The sequence below is a fragment of the Acanthaster planci genome, linkage group LG07, assembly GCF_054643075.1.
Source record: "Acanthaster planci isolate LZ-2023a linkage group LG07, COTS_SCS, whole genome shotgun sequence".
NCBI classification, from domain to species: Eukaryota; Metazoa; Echinodermata; class Asteroidea; order Valvatida; family Acanthasteridae; genus Acanthaster; species Acanthaster planci.
The window spans coordinates 5,177,662-5,198,614 of record NC_141783.1 but is presented as its reverse complement, the minus strand read 5'-3'; the positions used below and the strand labels follow the sequence as shown (position 1 = coordinate 5,198,614).

Here is a 20,953-nt window from a genome sequence, read left to right as displayed (position 1 = left end):
TCTTGGTATTCCTCGCTATCAGTTGATGAAGAACACGCTCGAATGCGCTTGGTGGAAGGTACAGCCTCAGCATTTTACACTTATGAGATTGATACATCTCTTCCACCGTGGTACTTCCATCTAAAGCAGCATGGGACGCGTCTGTTATGAAGTAGTTGTATTCTGAAAGTTTACCACGTCTGTTTTTTTCCAGAAGGAAAAAACCACCCCTTCTCCTGCTTTCCGATATTGTCTAGAGTTTGGTCAACTTGAAATGCTTCATGCCTGGTACCGCCACCAGATGGCGCCTTCACTTGCTTGTAGCCTTGTGTGGACTCATCATAATCCAACCAACCAATTTCCACACGTCTTGATTTTTTCTTTGCGTTTTGGTTCCCTTGCTGACTTCTCGATCTGGAGTCATGTTCCGCCCCTCCTTTCTTGACTTTCCTTTTTAGCCTTTCAATAAGACTCGACCTTTTCCCTCCAATTTCGTCACAGGTGCTCGATGACGCAGTAGACTCTGTATCTGTGCTTGCTTTGACAAAAGCCGCCACAGCCACTCTATCCCCATACTTGGGAATATACTTCTCCAGTGCGGAATCGTCCATTATACCGACAACATCGGTATCTATCTGCATAGAGAAAAAAACATAAACATCAACTCATAAAAGAAGATGCATTGTCCGATTTCAGCTCGAATATGCCGAGAAATGGATTTTAAAGTTGAATTGATAAATTTGCAGGATTGCCTATGTTATAATCTTTAAATGAGGCATAGCTCGAAAAATCCACCAACTGGAAGTTATTAATTGATTTGTGTCTAATTGCAATTTTTGACATATTTCAAAAATCAAAATTTGACCCAAATTCATTAATAAATTCCCTCTCGGTCGATTTTTCTGCGCTACACATCATTTAAAAGCTTATAACTTATGCAGTCTTACAAAATTATCAATTAAACTTTATGATCAAGTTTTCAGCATAAATTCTTACTGAAATCGGACAATGCGTCTCTAACATTCGTATCAGGTGTCGTATTAAAGCATCCATATTGGCCCTATAAATGAAGTGTATTTTGATGTAATTAATTCGTTGGGGGTATAAATTCAGTCAGCCGGATGGCTGGTCTTTTTCCTGGTCCAACAATACCCCGTGCCATCTATTGGCTCAAAATCATTCCAGACCTATTCCTTTCTCTGCCTCAGATATAAGCCACATTTCATTAATTAAAATTGTGTTTGCAGACGTGAGACTCCGATCTCATAATTAATATCTTCTCCCCGATACAAAAAACATCTAAAAATAACAATTGTTGCGGTACCCACTGTATATTTGACTTGAACCGGCTAATTGACATCGGCAAGCTAGGTGGTGGAGTGGTTAAGAAGTCTGAACTAGTAAGCAGGAGGTCTTGAGTTCAAATCCCAACCAAGCACACTTCCTTTTTTTCACAAGTTCTCTTAAAGCACTGCGCATACAGTGCTAGAAAAACATCGGGAAGTCCCAAAACTTATACTTAAATACCGTATCTTCTCCCCGATGCAAAAACCATCTAAAATACCTTTGTGTCAAGTCTTGTCTCAGTTTTGTTGACAGTATGAAAGAAGCTGGGCCAGACATAACTATAAATTCAAAAATGCATTACCTTATCTTCTTCCATTCGTTTGATTGTTTCCTCATCCATGCCTCGTTTCTTCAAAAATAAACGCAGTTTTTCGTTCATGCCTTGTTTGGGAACAAAATACAACTTGTCACTTACAAATTACAAAATCTAGAAGTTGTTGAATTGGAAGACAATCAAAGCAGCAAGTTTGGTAAATAGGACACTACGCAAACTTTTCAAATTAACGAAAAAAAAACCAGCGAGTTGACATTCTTATAAAGCAAAATAGCGAACCCAACTTTCCTCCACTTCATATATTCAGCCTATCATTACAACAGCCATTTATCTGTAGGCTGTACTGCAAGTCGACATGCACAGCACGTGCAAAGGGTTGTTTACCGAAAAACACAGAAGAGCAAACTGTGGTACACCCATAGAAGTCTATGGGTACACCATCTACCTGATAACACCACCTCTATGGCTACACCACTTTAATGCGGCACTGCAAAATTTATACATTGTACAAGTTTCAAGGAGGAGCTTTAAAAACGCTGTTCAGTGAAGAATGCTAAATGTATAAGGTTTCATCACTTACCTTGGACGTATTGCTGCTTTTTCCAGGAACATCGATTCGATTTGCCACGGCAGTACAAAGAAAATGCTACAGATATTTCGAGTGAACGAAATCATTATTTCGAATGAACGAAATCATTATTTCGAGGGAACGAAATGCAATAATTTGAGGGAACGAAATCTTGTTTTTCGAGGGAACGAAATAACATTTCGAGGGAACGCAATATTATTTCGAGGGAACTAAATGATTTCGAGGGAACGAAATAACATTTCGAGGGAACGAAATAACATTTCGAGGGAACGAAATAATATTTCGAGGGAACGAAATAATAATTCGAGGGAACAAAATAATATTTCGAGGGAACGAAATATTATTTCGAGGGAACGAAATAAAAAAAAATCTCATAATTTTTTGTCCCTTTAGAGGCTCCGTAGATAGAACATGTACTTCAGGAGTTCTGTAATGATTGTGTTGGTCACAATACCCATGTCCTTTTAGCGTAATGTCCAAGACTCTCGTTAGTAATGCTAATTGCTCAATAACTAATTATGATTTTATTAATGTGCATACTGCCTGATGAAAACAACATTATATGGTAGCGGTTCCCCTCTGAGGACTTCCCGGGTCGGTCTCAACCAATAGCAGTGAGCAGCCTGACCTCTACGGCCTGAGACGCAGATTCGTTTTGGCGGAAGTCTACCGCCAGGCCCGTAGCTCGCCACAGACAGATCACTCTCACACACCCTCACACCACACAGGGCTGACAGACGGGGGACCAACGGGAAAAGAATGGGGGAAGTGGATGCGAGTTTGTGCCTACTCTTTGTTCCAGGACTTTATTCTCCTATATAGGTGCACAGTACCTCACCTACGTGTGGTACTAGTAACTAATCACAACATTATAGGTGCCATGATTTATTATCGATCACAAACTAAATCAAGCTCACACAGAGTATGAGGCTCCCCCACTGCGATTACTCGATTGGATGTAAATGATTGGATGATTGCAACTTACACTATAACTCTGAGCCAAACTGCACTTGCAGGTGACGTTTGCAGAAGGCACTGTATGTGGGGACAGTCGCAGCAGGCAGAGCTTTTTGACTGTGCGTGGCGACAGTCGCTGCAGGAAGAGAACGACTCTTAGCACGCGACTGCTTATAAATACAGAGCGCACAGCATTGCTAAGCAACAAGCGCCTGATAGCGCACCAGTGGGCTATGGATTGCATTACAATATGTAACCAGAAGCAAACAATTAAACAAGTGGTTTTAACTTCTTAGTCAGTCAAATTGACGACCAAAGTTTGAAAACTGCATCCAAATGTAATGTCCATGACGGTGGAATTGCCCATTAATTTAAAAGGCCATAGAATGAAGCATTTCCTGTAACAGTAGACCTTTTTTATCATTCCAGTTCAGAGGGCAATATTACTATTAATATGAAAATATGGATTCTTAAGTACAAAGTGTTTGGTAGTTACAATTAAACGTGAGGTGCATTCAGATTTCTTTCAAGCCATTTCTTCAACGCTCATGTTTTTTGTTTTGTGATTCCGCTACAAGATTTTAGTCTGGTCTCAGTCTTAGTATCAGATATGGTTAAGGCTTGGGTCTCTGTCTTGGTCATTGGGGTTTTAACAGCATGTTATAAGGTGACTGGGTAAGGCTTCTATTTCAGTACATGTCTTTATTTAGGTTTATACGTGTATTAATATACAGTCTTGCTTTTTTGCTCAGTTTAATATCTCAGGGTTCCTTAGAAATAATCATTGCCAGTTATGCACACATCCACATTTTCACATTAATAAAAGGTGTGAATATCCACATGGTAATCCAGATTTGTATTGCATGAAGACCATGTGCCTGTGTAATTCAGTTTTAATTAATATTGTACTGCTTTGCAATTGTATTTGGACTAGGACTAAGGTACTTGGACTCGGCCTAGGCCTCGGCCCCTAAAGTACTCGGAGTACTCTGTACTCGGATTTGAGGACTCGACTCTAACACTGACTAAAGGCCATCCTGATGCTCATCAGCTTGCTACATTTTTTCAAAGCCAGATTCAAGAACTTCAATTTGCTTCTGCCATGGCAAGTCATTACCAAGGGCGAGATTGAAGGAAAATAAACTATCAACAAAATGATCACCAGAGATTTTTGAGGACCCCCTCGGCAGCATGTACGGTCTATGGCATGTATTTATATTTGCCTCAAGACACCACTTAAAATGCCAATTTCTTGTGTTGTGCAATGTACATCACTTTTTTCATAAGTAAGAAGTCTTAACCACTTGCTGTGGGGTGGTTTGAAAAATGCAGTGCACATAATCGGAACTTTTTCAAGATTTTAAGTTTTCAAAATTCTTCGAAAATCATTTCATTTAATGGATGTTTACACCCACACAAATGACTGTCCAGTGGCCACTCTAGTCTGACAGACACAATTTATTGACGCCTGAGTATTTCAGCCAGGCCTGCAGCCTTGTAAAAAGAGCCCAGATTGCGCGGTGTTATATAAATTTCTTTTGTTCACGAACTTGGCTCAGTGTGCTGCTGACCTCTTTTCAATAGGGGCCAGATTAGCGTGCAGCGGTGCTGTGTGGCTTATCGCTGCCGTGTTGAAGCGCTTTTGTTCCCGATGGTAATCTGCTCGCACTAAATGCCCCAAGCCGTGGTATACTGTTTCAAAACAAGGCTGGATTATCTCCACCATTGAGTAGTACAATTTGTAGATTCAAAGATCTTGAAATCTGTACTTGAAGAAAAACTTCAGTGTTAAAAGTGGAGATTGACGATTGTATATGGCATTGGATTGCCCATGAAGGGATAATTTGAGTTAAATCTGGTAGTGACCAAAAGAATTTTGAATTTTGTTGGAGAAAAAGTGGAGATTGTAAAATATTAAACATAACCTGGAAAATGGCAGTGAATTGACCAAAACTGAGGAGTTGTTTAAAAGGAAACCAAGTTAAAGTACATGTAGCTACAAAGACGAATGAGAAAGTACCTACTACTGACCTAAATGCATTTTTCGTGTTATCACTTCACATACATTCCTTTGGTACATGTATCTAAATTGTTTTTTTCCAGCTCTTTCTAGGGCAAGTTAATCAGCCCACAGAGTCTGGAAGATCAGCTGGTTCTTTCAATTCAACTTAAGGGGAAACATTCAATATGTAATCCATGGTCTCGAAATGAATAACTGCATATATCACTGTCTCATATCTTGACCATGCAATCTCAAAGGACAAATGCGTGCCCATAGGTCTGGCTGAATTTACACAACAGTACAATACTACAATGCTCGGGTACCTGTATATGAACATTCCCCTTGGCTCCCGAATCTTGCATACATTTTTACCAAACAGAAGGAATTTGCTTAATAAAAGGAATATATTTAGAACTGATAATGGCTTGCAAGTTGGGGAAAATCTTGCTCATGAAGAACAATGGCTCACATGTGGCACATTATCATTTGGCTCAGAAACTTTGATCATGGTGATATGGTTGGCGTGATCATGATTGATCCTAAGGCATTTGACACCGTTGATCTAGATATACTTATCCAGAAACTAAAGCGTTACGGTGTTGACGACAATGGGATTAACTGGCTTCAAAGTTTCTTAAAGTGTCATTCTCATTATACCACAATTAACGGAAAGAGCTCGAGCTTTCACGCAGTAACTTGTGGAATACCACAAGGATCCATTGTCAGCCCACTTATGTTCATCATTTACATTAATGACCTCCCATTAATGACCAACCACTGCCCAAAACGGAATCCCTGAGGCGGAGTTTCTGTTACAGAGGTGCTCAGACTTGGAATTCACTAAATTATGACATACAGACTGCAGACAGCATTAGTGGCTTCAAATGCAAGTTGAAGGCTACAAATGTCTAACGAGATTACTGCTTTGTTTCATGTCATCCAGTTGTTTTTATTGTGTATGCGATATTAATCAAATCTTTTACTGCTGTTTCTGAATTGTTTTAGTAAGTTTTAAACCTTCTATTTTTAGTTGCCTAGCGTCCATTTTCCTGCTCAAGTTTAACTTAAATACATGTGCTTTTTGTTAATCTCTCGTTTTAAGTACATATAGTAAACCACTTGCTGCTGGATGGATTTTTCTTGGTCAAAACAAAGATGCCGGGTCCTTTTCAAGATTTTCCGGTTTCAAAATTCTTCAAAAATTCATCATTTCATCTAATGGCCATTTATACCTTCATGAAAGACTCTTTGGGTACTACTCTAAAGCTGACAATGAACCTTCATTGACTTTTGAATATTTCAGCCTGGTCTGCAGCCTTGGAAAAAGAGAAAAAAAAATGGAAAATACACATGCAGATAGAGAAATTACTTTGTGACTTCACTCGCATCAGTCTTAGTTAATCAGTTTGCCAGTTTCAATCGTTTTGAACAACACTTGCCTGAGCTAATATTTCTTAACATTCAGACTTTGAACATGCACCACTGTAGCTCCAGTACTTGGCATTTTCAACTTGAGTTTTTTGCATGTAGGTTGACAGTGTATGCAAAAATGTCAATGCAGATACATTCATTAAGAAGACCACCACAGTGTGAATTGGCAGAGTAGAGTTGCAAATGGGTGCACACATGTAGGTGACTTAAAATCACTTTATGCAGAAGCACCCACTCCTCGCCTGGAAAGACCAATGCTGGTTGGGGGTTCGTTTTGTCGGTAGTGACACGCATGTTAAGCATGCATCTCATAGTCATTTGTGAACAAGCGAAGTTAAGTTTCTACTAAAGGAGCCTCCACTGCTGCAAAAATTGCCCCCCGCATTTGGTTCAGCTCAGAGCCCAAAATCAGCAGCTGATCTACCAAACAATTGAGTGGACTCTCTTGTGATTGTTTAATTGTGTTGCACTGTCCTGAATATATTGTTACAGAACATTATCAAACACCTAACTGTGGTTGTCTATTATATTTATACCAGGGACTGGGTATTAACCACCAATTACAAAATGTTTGTAGTTTCTACAAATACATTCCATTTGTATATAGTAATGGGGTCTTAGAACAATTAGGGGTCATGAGTGGAGTTCAAATTCAAGGATTTAGGGGGACTGCCAGACAAAAGAAAAAGATAACTGCACTGACCTGTTTCTTCCGAGATGCATTCTGCTGTCAGTGACTGAAGCAAAGCACTAGAAAATTCCACAGCACTGTCATCTGAGACCTACAATGGTCAAAGAAGGTATAGTGTAAATCCAAAATATCGTCACCAAATTTTGAGGCCTTTGAACAAATCACAGAAAGTTAATTAATATACTGATGTCATCCAAGCATTTGCACTCAATCTGTACTACCAAGTTAATCAGGGTTTTGTGACTAAACAGTTACCCAGTGTTTAACAAAGGCTTTACCTCCCCTTGCCAAATGATCGAACTAGAAAACAAAGCACATACTAAAACTGTTAATTCTTACAATCATTTTGGTTTATTCTCATTATCATTGTGGCCCAGAGGCCACAAGTGATATACTCCTGTATATACATATATTCCTATAATTCCCAAGTGATATATTCCTAAATGGTTCCATTCCCACACGAAAAGACACTTATGCCCTTTTTGTAGTAGTAATAATTATACAATAAATGTAAATGAAATGTTTCTTTAATTTGTAGTTGATGACCAAATGTTCGTTTGAAACTTAATTCGGAAGTAATTCTTTTTTATCTTGAGCACCATGTAGACATCTCAAAGCATGTAACAACAACCAAGCTTTCCTGCTGAGATTTTCAGTCTATGTGGTGAAGGTTTGGGCAGACCTGATGAAGGGTTTCCTACTTTTAAGGCGCTGCCTAGGGAGGGCAGCATGGACCTTGGTGTGGAGGGGATGTGATTCTTCCATAGCAGCTTTAAGGGTTGCATGTCTTGTGGCAGCTTCTCTTCAGAGGCGATGAGGTGCGATGCCTGCTAGTACAGGAAGCTGATGAGTAGGAGTGGGTTTCAGGCAGCCTGTGATGGTTCGGAGGGCAGAGTTGAGTGTCTAGACGCAGTGTTTGGCCGGAGCATAGGCAAGGGCAAGCGTGGAGGAGCGAAGGGTAGTGAAATCAGCACCCCAGTCACGACTGCACAGACTATGTAAGAAGCATACTCTTGCAGACACTTTACCAGCAACATTCTGCGCATGGTGGCAGAAGGTGAGCGAGTGGTCTAATTTCACTCCAATGTAAGTAGGCGTGGCACAGAATGAAAGGTAGGCTTCATGGAGCTTGACTTTAAGCTGGTGGTCCGCCTCCTTATTGTTCAGATGGAACACAGAGCAGGTGATCTTCTGTGCATTGAGTTTCAGGCGCCATTAGTGGTAGTATGCCTGTAAAATCTGCATGTCTTGGCCAAGGGCGCACTTGGCTTCCTTGAGGGAGTTTGAGGTGAAGAGGATGGCTAGGTCATCCGCGTAAGTGTATTTGGAGCTGCGGGTATGGGGCATATCTGCTATATAGAGATTGAAGAGTGCTGGAGCGAGAACCGAGCCTTGGGGAACGCCATTCTTAAAGGTTCTGGTTCTGCTTTACCTGTCATCAATTAGTACTTTGAAGCAACGGTCTGAGATTATTTCTGTGATGACATGGACCATCGACAGATGGGCTAGGTGGAGTTTGAGGATAAGACCATGGTGCCAGACTGATTTGGTCGACTGCTGCAAGTACCTGGTCCTCAGTGCTGCGCCCTTTCGTGAAACCTGCTTGTTCAGGAGAAAGTGCTTGAGGATGGGTTCAATCCGGTTGAGGATCAGCCGTTCAAACAGTTTCAGGGGCATGGACAAAAGCGAGATGGGACGGTAACTCTTGGGGTGATTGCTTGGTTTATTGGGCTTTAGAATGGCCACGACGTTTGTTTTCTTCCACTGGAGGGGACTTTGGCTGCGAAAAGACATTGTGACATAAAATGTCTGAGTTAGTCAAGGAGGCGGAGACCAGCATGGGATAGTTATTCAGGATGGATGTTATCAGGACCAGGGGCTTTCCCAGACTTGAGTGTGCCTAGGGCTTGCTTCATTTTGAAGGGTGTGAAAGCAGTCAGCGTGCTTTACGAACAGCATCAAGGTGTAGCTTCAGTTGGGATGCAGCCTCTGCGGCATCTCCCGCGTTTGATGTGTTCTGAAATGGCCTGGTGGAGCGTATCACACTCTTTGTCCAGATGTACTTTTTCCGGCATCTGCGTGGGAGGGATGCTTTTGATGCTGCACTGACTGCATGGAGGAAAGCAGTGTATGCTTCATTAACCACTTCGTGCCGGTGCATTTTTCAACGATGGGATGCTGGGCCGGCATGACTATCATTTTTCCTGTTTTCAAAATCCTTCAACAATTCATCATTACATTTAACAGTCGTTTATAGCCACACGGAGTAATCTTTAGGCACTACTCTAAGTTGACAAGTGACCTTCATTGACACCTGAATATTTCAGCCAGGCCTGCAGCCTTGTAAACAGAGCCCAGATTGCGCGGTGTTATACAACTGTCTTTTGTTCACGAACCTGGCTCAGTGCACTGCTGACCTCTTTTCAATAGGGGCCAGATTAGCATGCAGCGGTGCTGTGTGGCTCATCGCTGCGGTGGTGGAGAGCTTTTGTCCCCGGTGGTAATCCGCTTGCTCTAAATACCCCAAACCCTGGTATACGGTTTCAAAATAACGCTGGATTATCACCTCTTTTGAGAGTGAAAAATGCTGGTAATGCCCAGCAGCCTGGTCTTTTGTTTGGAGTACGGTCTTTTGTTACAGGGCCCTGTTTCCTTTGTCCGAGTTTGGAGACCCCGGCCACACATATAAACCATACGGCTCCGATTTCGGTGTCCCCGGCTAGTAGTGGTTAATATTGTTAGACCATGGGCAGGGAAGATTGGCTGCTAAGGAATCTGTCTGTTCCCTGTAGTTGTTCCAATCAGCCTTATGGAAGTTCCACTTTTTAGCTTGGTGTGTGCATATTGGGGACACAAGGTGTGTGCCCCTGATGATGATCGGTCTGTAGTGGCTTTGTGGAAAGCGGTCCAACATTAATCTTTCAGGGATGTCAGCAGAATTGCTCTGCCACCAGGCCAGGTCTGGGTTGGTAGATAAGTCCCAGCAGCTGGAGTGGAAAGTAGCTGGTTGGCCTCTATCGAATAGGAGAATGAGGCCAAGTTCGGAAGCCCAGTTGCACAGCTCTTCGCCATTGGCAGTACTATAGTTATATCCCCAGTCAGTATGCTGGCAGTTGAAATCACCAGCGTACAACACAGGAGGTGGTGCTCAGGGTAGGTCCCAAGGTACAAGCAAAATAGGAGGGTCTTGTAAATGTTGATTATGTGGAGTCCTTGCAGTTTGATAAGGTGCCATTGAAGAGCAGAGGAGTCAGTGGAAGTGGTGATGACGTTGCAGTCTTTCACAGTTGACTTCACATACGTGGCAATACCATGATGTAGGCTGGTTGTGAAGGCAAGAAGGTGGAGAGAAGTACTCTTGAAGGAGGATCACAAGTACATCATGTTTGGAAGCAAGAAGATGTATAATGTCTCTCTTGGCAAGCGTGAAACCCTTTACATTGTAAAGTGAGTTGTAAGATCCCTGGGGTAGACATTAGGGATCAATGGCGGGGGGGGGGGTCCACAGACGGATACTCAAATTAGCAAGCTTAAAGTAACAAACTCAGAGTATCAGCCCACTGGCAATGTTGTCAGGCCACAACCAAAGATGGATAACGGTGATCTTTCCCACAGTTGATATGTCGTGTCTACTGTGTTGTAATTGTGTAATCTTGCAGGTATGAGGGTGGATAGCTGCGGTGGTGCTGTGCACCAATCATTTAGGGAGATGTGCACTGCGTGGGGGACACTGAAGCACTGCTTTGTTCACATATGCTACTCTCTTTACATTGACCGTGATGGAGCCCCCAGATTATTAAGCTTCTGTTCATACACTTCTGTTCACAGCTATGCTTGTGGAATACAAGTTAGCCCTAATCACTTTTTCTGCTGTGATCGACACTACTGTTGATATAAAACTCTCACAAATACTGCTGTATCTTCTCATCTGCTGCTTCAATCTTGCCAATACCTTTCAACGGAATGTGATGGAAATATTGTCTTAAAATTCAACCTGTCAACGACCCCGAGTGCTTTATGAATCCCAAGTTTCTATTGTAAACCACTTTTGTTATAAATTTGAGATTTCTCCCTCCTCCCTCCACAAAACAAAACAAACCAAAACAAAACAGAGGTCAACAAAGGACATCACAATCAATAACTTTCCTTGTACTTTCATATCTATTTTGCTCAAGTGTTTGAATTTGTCAAAGTGTTTTGATTAATCTTGCAATAAAATATACATATATTACCATGGTATAACAAAACTATTGTTGCCTGCTCTGATTGGCTTCATTAGTTTTGTACACCCTTGTTAAAAATTGCACAGGTGTACAGAACACTATAGACCCCAACACCACAGACAACAATTGGTTAACTGTTTAATTTTTGGTAATAAACCTTTTAGAAACATGGCGGACACAGTAAGAGGGTGATATCTGAAATAGGTATTAATTTGGAGTAAAACCAATATTTCTCTCAGACCAAATAGTGTCCTCCTATTGTTTCATCCATTCGATAACAGGATAATGACTGAAATAGTGTTACTGAGTTTGGTTATTAATCCAGTTTTCTTTAAAAATAGTAAGGTTACTAGGTAACTGATCTTTACCAAAACACAGGCCTATCCAAAATGGCCTAATTCCAAAATTTCCCATTTGCTAAGATAGTCTGGCCCAAGTTCAATCAGTGAATATTAGTTGACCAATATAGGCCCATTTTGCCCTGTACTTGGGATGTTTTATGTATAGGCTGCAACTAAATACCAGCCACAGGCTGACAAATATTTGGTGATTGAAGTTGGCCTTAATTCAAATAAAGTACTTTCCTAATGGCCCAATTTTATGGCACATTCCAAAATGGTTCAATTCCAACACAATTGTCTAACAGCCTAATTCCAATGTTCCATATCCTAAAAAAAGTCTGACTGTAACATGGTATAGGAACATTAAAGATTTAACATAATTTCAACCATTGCCCTCTGTTCCAACAGCATATTCTGAATGGTTGTACCTGATAACGGGTTAGGTTGTACACCAGGGCGGATGCAGTCCCACACAACTCATCGGAGCCACTCAGAATGGCGGACACTATCAAGCGGGACACAATGTCACGATTGCTCTGCATGGAGCCATCTTCCAATGTCCAATGTCGAACCTGAGTCAGCCAAAGTTTCCCACCGTAGCATGTGCAGATGTTACACAACTATTTTACACAACAGGATAGGAGAAATAACACAAACAATCTTCCTTTTTATCAGATATGATCTCTGCATCATTTTTACATCAAGGCAATGTGTACACTATGCATCATCTGCTGACTACGATCCTAGGAGAATGCAACACACTAGTGCATGTTGCTACTGCTATCCGCTCAATACCATTTCAACAAAATCAAAATGTACTTTGAACTATGCAAAGCAAAAAAAACCATTATTTCAGTGGTGATTCTCAATCAAAAAGAAAGCATTTGCTTCAAAGTAGCCACATTGTTTAAATCTTCTGTTGAAATACTGCATGTTTAGTGTTGTGGTTACTTGTCTCTCCACCACAGTTTGTGTATCACAATAGTTATGTGCAAAAGCTCAGTAAATAATAACCCCCATTATTCTTCATGCATAAATCACAGCACCTTAAATCATGTGAATTCTCCTCTGACCTACAGTGGGTTGAGTTTACTACTGCATACCTACCAGATTACTGATACCCATGCATTATTTCCTAGTCCATTACTTCCATTCGCTAAATTCCTGATCACTAGTAGTGCACCCCCACTCACTTGACTCCTGTGAAGGTGGCCACCATGTTCTTCCTCTTTCTCAACATGCAAAGTGCACTAAGGCCCATGGGGAGGAGGCAGGGAGATTGGTAATCTGGTAGGTATGCAGTAGTAGACTCGACCCACTCTAGGTGGGGGGGAGAGTCTAATGCATGCAACTTACGCAGATTACCAATATGTGCAGAGTAGCACCAAACCAGTGGACGTGGGAAGGCACCACCACCACCTAATCACTGCTAAGGAGGCAAATGAGATTAATACAGATACAAATACATATACATTGCAATGATAGAGCATTCTATCAGAATGAGAAGAGCACAAACCAAACTCACGTGATTGCTTGAGTGTCTCCTCTTGCAAGGGTAAGGGATGGTCAGCAGTTGAGTTACTGTGATGCCAACCGGAGTACAGCCAGTCAACGTGTATGATTCCCCTGCAAAACGTCACCAAGATGAATGCCGTAGGGGTCTTCCAACAAGCAGTTTTACAAATCTCTATCACAGAAACCCCTTTGAAACAGGTCCATAAGGATGAAACGGCTTGGAAATCGTGGCAAGAATATGTCGTCTAAATTGGTCATCTAGGCTAGAGGGCCAGTCAACGTTACCAAAATTAATAGTGTGTGAGACCATGAAAGGAGGATTCCCAAAGACACAGTGTAGAGCCGAAGGTAGATGTGTTAGCAGTTCTCATGGCCTCAGTGAAGAGAATATTATAAGCACACCTTGGCAGAAATCATTGCAAAATCATATTAAAGGTAGCATAAGGTAAATGGTGTAGAGTATTCTAGCATATAACTATGTAAATAATGTCTGACAGACACTGCCAAAAGGTGTTTGCACAGTGCATGCATATCAACCTAGCATCATGGGTTGCGATAGGGTAGCTAAGTTTGACGTCTGAGAAGATCAGCCATTTGGAATAGATGAAGTTAACGGCCAAGGAACCAGCTTAAGGGTAATGACAGAAGAAGAGGCACCTTACCTATCAGCTTTGATTCATGGCCCAATATCATTACGAAGATTAGGGCAAGGACGGCAGTACTTGCCAATAGGAGAACGAAGTACTCTATAACATTAGAGACGAAGATGTCTTGTCAAAGAGAAGAGAATGAACAAGGCTTTGAATTGTAGCCTACGACGTGGGTGAAAGGAACGCCATGGCATTATCACCCAAAGAGAGTATGTGTAGAGGATATCATCAGCAGACCACTATCCAGGAATTAAGTAGCTACTGGGAGTGAAAAGGGGCAGCTACACCAAAATGTGTGGTGATGAAGCCTTTACAAAGATTTGGATGAGGACTTTGGAAGTGGTCAAGAACACACAACGAATCCTAACTGGAAATGAACTATTAGGAAGGAAACACTCAATGGACATGCCAGAAAGAGGATACCTTGAGTCAGTATAGTCTAAGGGATGGAAGTTGATTGGGGAAGCACATTGGGTAGCTGTGACAGCAGAAGACAGCTAGATGTGATTGGTGACTGCAGGTCTGAGTCCTGTAGAAGAAAGAGAGTCAGTTACTGCATTTATCGGCATTTGAATTGAAGCCCCACACTGTTCGTCATGCGATGAAAATAGAGAACTTTTTACTCCCAGTGTAAATGTTATACTATGAATCTGGGAAAATTAGGCCTCAGGTTTAGGAAAGTTTAAACAACCTGAATAAAAGATGTCTTTCCTGGCCAATTCTGGCAGAATCACTGGGTAACAGAGAGGGGTGTGTAGACGAGCAACCCTACCCTGCTAAAAAGGGACAGTCTAACCAAGACCTGTAGGTGAGGGAGTCTGGCACAGAACAACCGCCACTAGATGTTCCAGGTATTAAAGATTGCTGGGTACCTAAGGGACTGGCGAAATCATGTTTCGATATTGTGTCTGTTCTACTGCATGAATCTTCTTTGAGAGTAGACCACTGTGGAGTTGTCGCTCTGGATTTGAACCAAGACACCAACTAAGTGCAGCTGGAAGTGACGAAGGGCACTGAATACGGCCTGAAATTCCAGCAGGTTGATGTGTTTGTTGCGGAAGGGAAAGTCCTAAACTCCGGATGCATGAAGCACAGGAAGGGAGGCCCCCCATCCGAATAGCGATGCATCAGTTGTCATTGTGATGTTTGGCTTCAGAGGAACAAAGGGACAACCCGCTGACGGGTGCTCGCTGATTGTCCACCACCAAAAGTGGTTGTGAATATCTGGTAGAAGAGGAACCAAGGTAGAAATCGGATCGCTCTTGCGGCGATACCGAGTCAGGAGATACAGTTGAAGTGGCCGCATCCGCAGTCGACACCAAGGAACGAGGTCGACAAGGCTGGCCATAAATCCGAGCAGGCGGGACCAGGATCGAATTGAAGATCGAATAAAGTCCCTCATCAAGGCCTCGTAAAGCTAGGGCCGCAAAGTCCGGAGAGACCCGAGAGGAGTCTTCACAGGCTCAGGCAATATACTCCGATAGAAGCAGAAGAAAGGCCAAACATCGGAGGCCAAAGCGGGACGCCGTATCAACGCAATGCCCGGAATGCCCGGAACCCGCAGCACAAAAGGAAGGGATTGCTCATACTCCCAACGATAGCGATCAAAGGCATTGGTGCAGAAAATCCGCTCATCCCAATGCATAGGTGTAGCTACCTAGGGCCCCCGGACTGCTTGGCCATGCCACAGCTGCCGGTTGCAGCGCCGGGAGTCGGCATAGAAGGCGACGGCAGAAGACCAGCAGGCTTGGCTATTGTTTGAACGCACGGACCACGGTGAGCAAAGAGCCCTCTAACCCTTTAACGGCCATACCCACATAACACATCACAGTAGGTCACAACCCAACCTATATATGATGCACAGAGAAAAGGGGCAGAAAACCCCTAGAAAACATAGTGTGCAAGAAACGAAATTTGAAAATAAGCACTCTTACCAATAGACAGGAAAACACTCTTTAATTCATAACAGGAATCAAGTCAGTTCAACAGCATGAAAGGTACGGAACTTGAGAATTCAAGGGGTAATAAAAGACACATCCGTAAACTATAAGTGCTGAGAAAAGAAGGACGAACGTGGCAGTGGGACCGCATTGCATTGTGGTGGGTGAGGGGGCAGCATGCATAATCAAGTCTTTTCAGCGAATTGTAATAGGCACATGGAAAATTTGCATATGTAGGCTGGACAGGGGTATGTGAACACAGGAGACTTCGCGAACAGGAGTATTCCATGAAAATCAGGAAGTGCCAGTAGAAACCAGTAGTTGAGAGTCCATCCCTGGTTTCAACTGCTGACAAGGGTGTGCCTCAAAGGTAAGAGCAATCAGGTTTACAGGATTCGTCCTCGGGTCAAAGATATGCTTGTGTGATAAAAGCCTGGGCAAAGGACAAGAGCCGAGCTTTATACCAGAGAATGTATAAAGACAGGATTCTCAAGATTTAAAAAACTTGAATTCCCATGGGAGGACTGGAATGGGAAGTAAAACAATTTAGGTCCCAATGAAGCCTGGATTGAATCTGACAGGGGTTGAGGTAATGCTACAGGAACCCGTGTACGTGTAATAATTACATGTATCAACAAAGATTGGAGTTCAATAATGACTTCAGATGCATGAAGGGCAGACATCAATTCGATAGGTAGCCGAACGAGCAGACAAAGGTATTCATCTGTCTGCTAGAACCTTACTGCTGTAGATAGTGCCTACAAATTCTGGCATTGAAGGCACCTGCGAAGTGAGGTAGCCATTAGCGTTAGACCCAAGGGGATAAGGGCACGCAGATGTTCCCTTTTGGTCTGCATCTCCCAGCGCTGCCTACAAGGATTGAGGAGAAGACAGAGCAGGATTTGAGTGGTGTTCCAGTATTTTGTCTCCAAACACTTTGTGACCACTGGTTAGTTTACAAAAGGTTTCTCCCGTATAGGGATGGATGGAATTAAATCAGCACCATTACACGGGAAGTTCACCACACCCATTCTTGAGCAAACTAGGTGAAGATAGACAAGAGAACCTCATGAATTGTAAAGAAATATACAAAATATGGCAATTGGCTGCAGTCGCTTTCCGTATGTGTGTGTACTACTTAGCTGCGACTGGACTGAATGGTTGAAATGGCAGTTGGCTGCGGCGCACTGATGGTTACACTGACCAATCACAGGGCTCCTTGTTATTTATGCCCGAATGGCAAGAACAACAAGCAACAGCTGTAAGGTGCAATTGCACGTGAGTGCACTTTTGCAGTGTGAACACTTTCTGTTGAGGACGCACGTTGATGTGGACAGGCAGTGATCTTTGTCCATATCCATGTGCGGTCTCAACAGAAAGTGTTTACTGTTCATTACAATATCCAAATCTATGGTGCACGCTCTATCCATGCGCGGTTTCCAGTGAAGGATTGTTGCGCACACCTGCTACATCGAGGTCGGGACTGGTATCCTGCATTAAACCACCCGCCGATATAAAAAATTCAGTTCCGTTTTTGTCGGATTAGGGGCTTCTGACTGACCAATTGGTTACCCCTATAACGTTCATATTTTGTTATGCTTTTTATTTGGGTTTATAAACCTAAATTTGTGAAGAAACCTCCTATTTTATAAGAATAACCTCGGTCAGCATAGCTGGCTTTATAATATGCAGGGTTCCTGTATGGGAATAAGTTCATCAATGATCTCTCTTAGAAGTGTTCAACATGTTCATTTTGTTTGTATATCTTTTTGATTAAAGATGTATAAATACACAATGTTGTAGAAATCTGATTTTTATTAAAATGAAACAGTTACTTATCTTAATAATTGAGGAACAAAAACAGAGAATTGCATTGTGGGCATGATGATCGTGATGAAAAGGTGAGAGCGATGCTATACTGATTGGGAACACAGTACGCAGAGGCAGTAGAGCACCCTCCGTCAGCTATGGACGGTCATTTTCATAATTTCTTAATTTAAAAAATTTTTTACTGCCAAATGCGAAGACACTATATTACATCATACCTCTGCCCATGCTGAATAACCTAGTTTAGTCGCCTTTGAGGTAGGGACTTCCCCTTGGCTTGTATAAGTTTTACCAGAGCCTGCCTCTTGCTAAGTCCCATGGGAACATGTACTAATAACTCTCTTTGCCACATGGCCTTATCGGATTATTTACTCAAAGGCTGCCTGGGCCAGCCAGGGCCTGTCCTATATAAATTGTCAGTCTCTCTGATGTGTCTCTGAACTGTCTAGACAGCTGTCTGGGTAGTTTCATGTTGTGGGGGGGTCACATTTTTTGTTGACTTGGTGGCCCCCCACTAGATAAAGGGTACTGTGACCATACTCTGACCTTTCTTCTCAGATTTGTAGGCATTGGTAGACAACCAGACACACCCTCAAATCAATTTAAATACCATTACAAGTGTCTTTGAGGTTGGGCATGATTACAAGTGGCCGTCTATCATAGACAGAAGGGGCACCATGATTAGTTAAATGCGGGGTCGGTGCATCAGAGGGTTCAGGCACAAAGTGTGCTGTTGATCGGCCTTTCCTTTTTATTCGTAAACCAAACATATAATGAGCAGACTGAATTCATATTTGGCAATAACTAATTGAACATAAGAGCAACGGTCAAATAGCTAGATTGTGTTGACTTAAATATCTCCTAATTCATATGATTTTGGGGGGTTGGGGAGAAGGAGACGCTCTCTTAAAACCCTCAGCCCTTACGTAGGCCTACATCAAACAGCTGGAAACTTTCACATGTAGTTGTTTGGAGTCCTCTGTAATCATAAGTGCCTTCCAATATTTTTGTCAATGTTTTTTGCCTGTGAAGAAAGGTTGCTGAACATTTTTGTAACTCTGGGCTTAAAATTTATTGGCTTATTTTGGGAGGTTGAAGTTTATGATCATGCTGGAGTACTGTATGGTTATCGGGCTATGGATCCCCCAACAATGTACTGTTTCAAAATACTCAATGTTTCTCAAAATGTGTGATTTTTTGTTTTAAACTTAAGGCCCTAGAGATCACGATTATTAATCGCTGTTATTGACTCTCATATCAGTCTAGTTTATTACCAAAAAATACTTATTTGTGACTGTGTTCTGAAAGAGTTCTCCATCCCTGAAAAAAAATGTATTTGGTATAACTTTTAAAATGAGACAAATCAACAAATATCAGTAAATTGCTAGCAACAGAAATTTACTAAAGCCTGGCTGGATGATGCCCCCTCCCCTCTCGACACGGAAAAGCTGGATACCGCTACCAGGAGTCCCTTTTATCAAATTTTGTGGACATGTTTTGTCAGTCTATTTTTAGTCCACCTGTTGACACATAATACAAAGGCATGTAATGTAAATCCTGAAAAAATGGCTAGGATTTGTACAAATCCTAAATTTTAGCTTCCCTGAAATAGGCTCAGCTTGCATGCAGGTAACTAGGCCAACTGTCACTAATGCATGCCACAGCCTCGCCCCCAGCCAGATGTTGAGTGTACTCTGCATGGAGATCAATGGTACTCAGGGCTGAGAACCACGTTTTGAGTGCTTTATGTGTGTGTGCGCAGCTCTGAATTTCGTATGCTGAATAATTGCATGCCCACTGTACGAACTGCACTGGAGAGCGGTTGAAAATACTTGTAGTCCAAAATAACGTTACTTCTGAGTTTATTTCCTGTTTTTGTCTTTTGTGGTTATGTGTCAAGTTTTTGCCTGATTTTTGATCCTTTATATCCTGGACTCCATCTGTAACTTAGTACAGTCAGGGAGTCCACCTGAGCTATTGGAATGCCTAGTCACCTGGGCTGGGCCAAAATGGAGCTCAGTCCACCTGTGGATCGCAGTTGTCTAGTTCACGCCTAGGTGCCCCAATGACGAAGCCTCACACACTGGGGGTATCAGGCATGTGCTAGTCATAGGGGATCTGCGGGCAAAGCGCGGTATCATCTCCTGCAGGCCTCCATGAATAGGTACCGGTGGTGGGAAGGTTACACTCGGTGGGCTGCTCGTACATAGTTTTAAGTCCTATTCACTGGGATAGCCAAGAGAATGATGGGAAGTAGACCAGGGTAGCGTACTTCTCTGTTTCTTGGCCAGGCGCTACCAGCGCTGACTGGGCGTCGGTTGGGGGCTGATGCAAAGTGTAAAAATAGGAGTTATTTGAGCCATAGCTCCCGCTGAGAATGCGTGACCTGGTCTGGTATTCACCGGAGGCCATTCCAGAGACAACGTAGGGTGGCCTGGTAGAATGCAGCATCTACTGCATGCCTGGATGCACCAAAGAATGGTTGGCTTGAGGCACAGGCGTAGAGGTGGAAGGTAGACGATGGAGCAATATAAGATATACAGAGGCCTCAACTGCAAAGCAGACTGGCTACGTGCAGTGTGGTCTGCAATGTGCATGTGTGACCTGTATTGTATCCACTAGGCCACATTGGCCAAGGCAGGGGGAGGCCCAGTAGCACGTAGTGTCTACCCATGCTTGAATGCCCCTGGCAAAGGGTGACTGAGAGCAGTGGTTCAAGGTGTGGGGCGCTCTGTTGGACTGGTGCGTGGCAGCATACGTGGGGTCGTCCAATCACGAGCTTTGACAGACAAGCCACATGAATAGCAGCAATCATGAATAAGGGAAACACCTGGCAAGAAACATCCCACAAAGTTGGGCGGGCTGTGCCCGGTCAAACCTGACTGTCAGGAGTTCGAAATTTACGGCCGCAGTAAGTGGTGGAGCAAGGCACCATACTGCATGAGGAGCAAACAGCCTTGAAGTAAGGGTCGAGCAGCATTCTTTTAAACGGTAAGCCAAGCTGACTGCAGAGTGCTGAGTTACGCTCCGTGCTGCCTACATGAGGGGCATACCGTGGAGGAGCGGGAGTGGGCCAAACGTGATGCTTGAGGAGGCCCTGCATACTACAATGACATCTAACCCTATGGGTGTGCTGGGCAATGAGTTGCTCGTGTCATCTCATGAGTAGCAAACTCAGTTATGCCCA

The 20,953-nt window shown here is 42.8% G+C and overlaps 1 protein-coding gene across 6 annotated transcripts in view; it reads right to left on the bottom strand.

The window, feature by feature from the left end:
* The window catches only part of LOC147798573 (uncharacterized), a 143,997-nt gene that overhangs the window by 10,732 nt on the left and 112,312 nt on the right, over positions 1-20,953 (bottom strand). For all 6 annotated transcript variants that reach the window (XM_087138939.1, XM_087138940.1, XM_087138942.1 and 3 more), the window contains 2 exons: positions 12,263-12,454; positions 7,283-7,361 (listed from right to left, as the gene is read on the bottom strand). In XM_087138939.1, the coding sequence (XP_086995065.1) occupies positions 7,283-7,361; positions 12,263-12,454 (271 nt within the window). The remainder of the gene's footprint in view (positions 1-7,282; positions 7,362-12,262; positions 12,455-20,953) is intronic.